General features: G+C 42.4%; 1 protein-coding gene across 3 annotated transcripts in view; it reads right to left on the bottom strand.

Moving 5' to 3' along the window:
* Positions 1 to 1,167: 1,167 nt before the first annotated feature.
* Positions 1,168 to 7,771, bottom strand: part of CTNND2 (catenin delta 2) — a 414,955-nt gene continuing 408,351 nt past the window's right edge. For 2 of the 3 annotated variants that reach the window (XM_017888565.1, XM_017888568.1), the window contains one exon: positions 1,168 to 3,045. In XM_017888565.1, coding sequence (XP_017744054.1) covers positions 2,785 to 3,045 — 261 coding nt within the window. In that variant the 3' untranslated portion in view covers positions 1,168 to 2,784. The remainder of the gene's footprint in view (positions 3,046 to 7,771) is intronic. The other variant, XM_017888566.1, reaches the window with a different exon arrangement.

The following is a 7,771-nucleotide window of genomic DNA, read 5'->3' as shown; positions in this document are numbered from 1 at the left end:
GGGACTGGATTGCACATCCTATTAAGTGCATTGGGTTTTTATGGTCTACCATAGGGACTGAACAGAAAAAGAAATTTCCTCGCTTCCCCCCTTTCCTCTGAAAAACACCATTCCCATCTCTGTAGGAAAATTCAGGGTCTGGAGGCTCTTGTAGATGCAAGACACAGCCACTTGTGGGAGGGAGCTTTTCAGGACAATGAAAGCCAAAACAAAGGTTTCTTGTCACTTGGGGCTTTTATCCAGTACATCCCATGTTACAAACAATAAATCACTGGCTGACCAACCTTCTTTGCCAAGCGAACCTGTGGGGGCTTTAGGCTATTTCATAGTTCAAGTAAGACCCCATCTATCGACTTATCTACCTCCATCTACCTATCCATCCACCATCTATCATCTATCTATAGCTATCTATCATTTTTTGTCATCTCTCTGTCTGTCTACATCTATCCTCAATCTATTTGTATATGTGCATAAAAAGGAAAAAAGGACTGGCTTGAATAACTACAAACACTTCTAAATTTTTCCCACTATCTCTACTTCTGATGCTGGAGGCTCCTAGCTGAGTCAGCGAATCACAGCCTGGCACAAAGTGCTCTCAAAGAATTATGGGATGCAAAGACATCCGTGCTCTTCAAGAGTCGCAAATGTAGGGCATGCATTGAGACTCAAAAATCATAAAGAAAATATAAACTTTGTACTAGGAGGAGGAATTTCATAGCACATTAATTCTGTGGCACAACTCCAACCAGAGAATGAGTCCTATTGCTTCCTTCTGGAAAGGTTAAGCCAGCCCTTACGTTACAGGGAAGTCATGTCCATATCACATTCTCTTTACTGTTGCATCATATCATACAGATGAAGTGGAAACCTTGTCTTTGATGTGCTATGTTTCTGTCTCTCTAGAGGGGCTGAAACATTCCTGTGAGGGAACCCAGAAATGTTGAGTCCTGTATGTCCAACTAGTACATAAGTCATACATACATTTCTGTCTACTGCTCTATTCTGAAAGTTAACTTTTCATTTCCAAAACTATGCGTGAATCTAGTATCATTTGATTGTTGTTAAATTTGGAGAAAGAACCATTTACTTGAGACTTGGAGCTGAATTAAACTATGTAGAGTGAAGGGAAGCCAGTTTTAAAGGACGATGGCAGCCAATTTCTTTTGTTACTTACATTTTTATTTTTTCCAAGAACAGTTAACATTTACTAGGCACCTATTGGCCTCAGTCACTTGCATCTAAAGAGCAAAGCTAATTTACCCACGGCCCATGTTCTTTTAAATGGTTAGCCTTATTTCTTAGCTCTGTTAACCACTATTCTAACGTTAGCTTCAAGTTCGATTTTAATAATCTATTCCATAGTTGTATACTGCTCCCTGCCACATGAACAAAAAGTTTGGGGGAATAAGGCGAGCAGTTTACATTTTCTGTGGATACTTCAAGTAATTGGCCCCAAAGTGAAATTGAGTTGGCCATGGTTTATCGTGTTATGAGGGGATAAAATGTGTAAGGAAACAGACCTGTAGAAAGGGTTGATATCCAAGTATGTGTGAATGTGTGAAAATCCTATAACTCCACTTCAACTGGCCTAATATCCTGAGTCACTAGATGGTCAGAAGAATAGATACAGTACAAAAGGAACAAACCGATGTACATTTATACTAAAAAACCAAAAACAAAGTTTGTACAAGATGAACAGCAAATGAAATAGCTACTATCAAAACAAAATCTCACACAGGTCATTTTTCTAGTATGTGGACATACATACACCCACACACACACAGACACACAAGCAAGAATGTGTATTTTATAAGATATAGGTCCTTGGAAATAGACATTCTTAGCAAATATGGATGACAGATCAATTGTAATTTATTTTCTTTTAACACTGTATCATCATAAAGAAAACTGGTATAAATGAAAAAATCTATTTCAAATATCTACATCTAAAATTTTAGGCAGTGAAAAAGCACTTTGTTGACAAGGAGTGTGGAATGATGTATGTTAATTGTCAGAAACTGCTGAATGCCTTGTTTAGTTGCCACAAACAAATTCACATATCAGAACGAACAATACTGCTAAATATTCCTTTTTTCCTGCTTTTTTTTTTTTTTTTTAAAACATACTGGGAGAAAGTAAAGAAAAGAAAAGCTGGAAATCCATACATCTTTCAAAAGTTTGAAATTGAAGCAATATTTAGAACCATAGATGAGGAAACACGGCGGCATTGGTGTAATATACACAACGCGCTTTTCTTCTTTAATCTGTAATGTACATCAAATACTTTACAACAATGCATTAACAAAAGGCAAGAAACATCTTGCTGTACAGAGGAACCCCAATGCAACTTGAAGCCTAGAGTCACAACGGATGAAGAGAGTAAACAAAGCGTGAGAAGCCGTCCCCCATACAGTGTGTAAACTATTCTGTGTCTTGTGCTTAACGATAACCCTCACGCCCCACCGGCCCGAATGCCTCGTCTCTCCTCCCATCAGCCACGTTCAGTATAAAGCACTTCTCATTACTCTACAGCTCACACTAGAAAGGTGCTGCCCATTGTCGTATTTAGGATCACTTTAGCTTTCTACTGATTTCCAAGTTAACTTGCGATTCATTTAGCTTTCTAAAATAGCTTTCTTAATATTTCCTTACTGGTTATCACAGCCTTCCTATGGAACAGGCTTTAACAAACTAAATTTGCAGAAGAAAAAAAATAAAACAGAAAGAAATGTCTTGTGGTATGCATGCACATGCACTGTTCCCGGAGCGCCTGTGCCCCACTCCTCACACCCAGGAGTCGGGAGAGGCCGGGTAGTGGCTCGTTTCATAGTTCAGTTCACTGTAGGGACGGGCAGCTGAGTAGAAGTCAACGTAGTTGCCGGTGGACTTGAGACCCAGGTGCATGGTGTACTCGCTGGCGGGAGGGCGATGGTGGACCTGGTCCTCGAAGAAGGACTCGTCGTAATTTCTCGTGGAATTCTGAAATGGCTGGTAGGTCTCGTAATCTTTTCTGCTGGGCTCCTGTGGGACTGGCTGTGCTGAAACCTGAACGGGAAAGAAGAGCCACACTGGGTTACTTGGTTTCCCTTGACTCAGCCTCCCTCTTGCCCCGACACCCAACTCTCCTTCAAAGAAGAGGCTGTGTACATCCAGGCATTCACCACGGTGGCACTGCTCCTCCAAAACTGCCAACTGTCATCGGCTTTCTTTTTGAAAACTGACTCCTAGGTCCACGTGCTATCATTCTGCATAATCTTTATCATGGCAAAATATACGTAACATAAAACTGCTTGCTTTAAGAAATGTTGAAGTGTAAGATTAATTAGGTAGCATTAAGAACATTCACAGTGTTGTACAACCATCACCGTCCATTTCCACCACTTTTAAAATCATCCCAAACAGAAACTCTGTGCCCATTAAATGTAATTCCTCATCCCCTCTCTCTGGGCCCACGGCAAGCACCATTCTACTTTCTGTCTCTAGAAATCTGCATAATATAGGCGCTGCATAGAGTACTTGTCCTTGTGTGACTGGCTTCTTTCACTTAGCATAAAGTTTGCATGGTCCATCCATGGTGTTGCATATGTCAGACCGTGATCCGTTTTTGTGGCTGAATAATATTCCACTGTGATGTGCATTGCTCCACTGATGAATGCACTGAAGGCCATGACTTCACCTCAGTGCAATGTATCAGTGTAGCAGAACTGCACTTGCACCCCATGATTGTATCCCTATAAAAATAAAACAGTCCATGGTAGGCACAGACCACATTTTATTTATCCATTCATCCGTTGATGGACACTTGGGTTATTTCTACCTTTCAGCTGCTGTAAATAATGTTGCAATAAACATTGGTGCATTAGTATCTGTTCTAGTCCCTGGGGTCCCTTTTCAAGCACCGGTTCCTGAAATGAGCAGAACCTCCCAAGGTGAAGGGTGAGGGTAACCCTATAGCAAGTACATACCGGGATGCCCGAAGTTCTGTTAATCAGCAGTAATTGGGGAGGAAGTCTGGTGTGAATTATTAAACACTCTTAAAGAAATACTGTTTGATCACTTTTGGGTGGACTCTGTGACTCCCTATTAATTTAACTAAAGTTCAGCAAGGAAATGTCCTCTAGAAATTGGTCTTAGCTAATAGATAATGATTTGTAATTAGCACGTTGTGTGTAAATGAATGCTTTTAACGGCTTACACATAATTCTTCTCTCAAGTAAGTGAAACTCCCTCTTATATATGTCATTGATTTATACTAGTAATCGACCTGATCTTCAAAGAAGTGGTGAACTTCATCACAGCAGCTGTCTAGGATGTCCCACGTGTCTAGTTAGTGGTGGCTGAATGAATGAGGTTTCTGTCTACCTACATAAGTCCAAAAGTCCATACAGCATAAACCTTTGTTAGCCTGTGAGCTAATAAAGGATGAGAGGAACATTTGGAATGAATGTTTGCAACATCTGCAATTAAATACTGCTAAGTCCAGGTCTACTGGACTGCGTTGCTAGGTTGGGGTGCCCTTTTCTATGCTTTGAAGAGCTCTGCTTGTGCTCTGCTGAACTCCACTCCAACACAGGGCTGCTTTCCAAGTGCAAGACATGCAAAGGCTCAGAATCCAAAAGTTTGGAAAAATTACACAGGGAGGGAGCTAGATTTGCTGTGTTTCTAGTTCAGCAGGGCACCCTATTCAACATTTAGCAAATTCTTTAATACTCCAGTAGTCATAAATATTTATGTGTGTTTGTGTCTGTCTACATCAATATCTATCATCTATCATCTGTCTGTTTTCCTATCCATCCACCAATCCATCCATCCATACATCCCTCCAGCAAACTCCCATCTTATAGATAAGAAAACTTAAGCAGAGAGAAGTTAAGAAACTTCTCCAAAATATCATAGCTAGTGGTAGTGTGAGCTGGAACTGGAACATACGGCTGGCTGACTCTAGAACCCAGGTGTTCTATCAACCTAGCCCAGTCCTGTCAGAGCCAAGGCGGCCAAACCTTGGAGGACAGGCCTCAAGGAGCTGACTCCAGGCTCTAAGATAAGAAAGCAAGTCGGTGGACCAAAGAGATCCAGGAGCGGTGTGTTTTCTGATGCATATTTAGGGGGCCAGGGGAGCCAGTGCACAGGACAGGAATGTCTTCGGGGGAGTCACTCACAAGGGTTATGGGTTTCCTCCAAAGTGGCTTCTGCTTTCTGCTTTCATTTTTTTTTTTTTCTTTTGCACAACCTTGTTCAAATTGCTTTGAGACTGTTGTCATGGTCTCTCCGGTTGGTGAACATTTTGGAGCTGGGTATCAGCTTTCTGAGCCTCTTGCCCCAGAGAATTAACTTCTTCCATTCATCTGCACTGTTCATAACCCACACCAATCACTTCTGAGGTTTGGTGCCCAGTCCCAAGAGTGTGTAGAAATGGACTGTCACAGGTGGCACGTGACACTGCTGCACCCGGAGAGACTGAATTTGCTCACTGGTCTTGTGGTATGGACGTCTGCTGGTGAAACACATCCGTGGTGGAGGAATATTGGCTGCATTTTAAACTTTAAGAGAATATCTGACAGTGTTGAAAATCTGGCTGATGAAATGACCCCTCCCAAAGCCCTCCCCACATAAGAGCTAAAAATAAATGCATTAAAAATTGCACAGTTTGCATCAGTCAGATTTGAATGAGGGAAGTAGAATGATGCCCCAATAGAGCAGTGGGGATTTCTGAATCTGGGTGTCTGTTATGGTCTAGAGAAGCCCAGGAACACGCAAGCCCAAAGCTTTTGCCTTCTTTGCCTTAACGCTGCATCTTGTTTTGGAAAGAGGCTATGACCAGCAGCTCACTCCAGGGTCAATACACCCACACTCTCTGCACTCCGTTCCATGGCTTCTGTTTCTATCAAGTTATCTTTGCTGAAGTTTTTCCTCCACAGTAGAATGTTCACTCTAAATTATGAAGGATAGTGTCATGACACCTTCCAACTCTGTTAGCATAATGACAAAAGATTATGTGGGTTTATTCCTTAACAAATTTGCCAGGAAACTGGATTTATTTTGAACACAAGGTGAACAGTAGCCCAGTACAGATCTTCAAACTTTTCCATGTCTCAGAGTGTTCATAGAAAGACTCAGAGTGTTCACAGAAAATGAAGGAGGCCAGATATTAAGTATCAGTGGTTCTCAAAGCATCATCCCAAGACCAGCAGCATCAGCATCACCTGGGAACTTGTTAGAAATGCAGATTACTGGGCCCCACTCCAGACCTACTGAATCAGGGCCTCTGGGGATGGGCTCCAGCAATCTGTGCTTTAACAACCCTTTGGGGAATTCTGGCTCATGCTCCAATTTGAGAACCACTGGCACAGAGGTGAAAAAATGGGACAGGAAGACGGAAGAACCAGGATGAGTGTTTGCCTCTTCCTGGCTGGGGGACTGAAGGAAACACATATGCTCCTGGAATCTCATCTTCCTCCTTTCTGCGGACAATTACAACTGGCCTGCTCACGTGACAGTGGAACTAAGGACACCAGGAAGGAACTCAAGATTCTGGTTTTGTTATCATTTAAATATTGGTCATCAAAACAGCAAAGCTCTTTGTTTCCAGTTCCTGAACAAAAATCCTGTTGTCAGCTAGATAGATACCGTTCAATATGATATTTCTCTTTATAAGTATGGGGTGGACTGGTAGAAGCTCAAAAGGATTTTTGGAAAGTATGCATAGTTAAGACTTTTTTGTTTTTTTTCTTTGAGACAAGGTCTCACTTTGTCACCCAGGCTAGAGTGCAGTGACACACTCATGGCTCACTGTAGCCTCCACCTTCCAGGTTCAAGCCATCCTCCTGCCTCAGCATCCCAGGTAGCTGGGACTACAGGAACACACCACCATGCCCAGCTAATTTTTGTATTTTTTTGTAGACACACAGTTTTGCTATGTTGCCCAAGCTGGTCTTGAACTACTGAACTCAAGCGATCTGCCTGCCTCGGCCTCCTAAAGTGCTAGGATTACAGGCATTAGCCACTGCGTCCAGTCAGTTAACTCTAAAGTGATGTCTGTAACCCGCTGACCTCAGACATTCAAACCAAAGATCACAAACTGTATTTTATACTACTGATGGTTTCTTCTAGGAGGCTTTAAGCTCAGAGTTTGCTGAAAATGTGCCTGAGTCCCAGGTAGTCACAGGAGCAGCACCCACGTGTGGCCATGTGTCTGGTGCAGGCGTCTCTTTCTCAGTTTTCCCTATCTCTTGCCTTATCTTGGAGATCCACTTGAAACTGATTTCCCTCCACGAATCGCTTCCCCATAAGCTCAGTCACTATCCAGTGTGAAGCCTGTGAGACCTGGCTGGTGACTGAGCCACCCAGGAGATAGGAGCGCTCAGCAGAGGACAAGCTTCGATGCTGAAACTGACCAAACCCTAGAGCATCCCTCCTGGTAAAACCATTCCAGGCGCGAAGTTCTGGGGTAACTTTTCGCCAGGCAAGCTCCTGACGTGGAAGCATTCCACCTAGAATGGTTGGCTACACCTCTATGGCCAGAGAATCCAAGTCAGGGATACTGTTTATGAGTCCTCTCTAGGACTTCCAACCGGAAGAGAGTGAAAATGTGTCTTTTGAAGGGTTAGGATGGTTGCACTTTATTGAGTCCCCAAGAGAGAAAGCTTCAAGTCAAGACTAGGTTTATTCCTATAACTTAGTCCAAAATAAGCAAAATGCTTTCTTTCCTCCTCTCCAAGTTCACTGGAGTGTCATTATGATCTCCTTGGAAATATATATATATATATATATA

The sequence above is a fragment of the Rhinopithecus bieti genome, unplaced genomic scaffold (genome assembly GCF_001698545.2).
Source record: "Rhinopithecus bieti isolate Rb0 unplaced genomic scaffold, ASM169854v2 scaffold_17184, whole genome shotgun sequence".
In the NCBI taxonomy this organism is placed as follows: Eukaryota; Metazoa; Chordata; class Mammalia; order Primates; family Cercopithecidae; genus Rhinopithecus; species Rhinopithecus bieti.
Note: the sequence above shows the minus strand (reverse complement) of the source record. Positions and strands in the feature narration are given on the sequence as shown.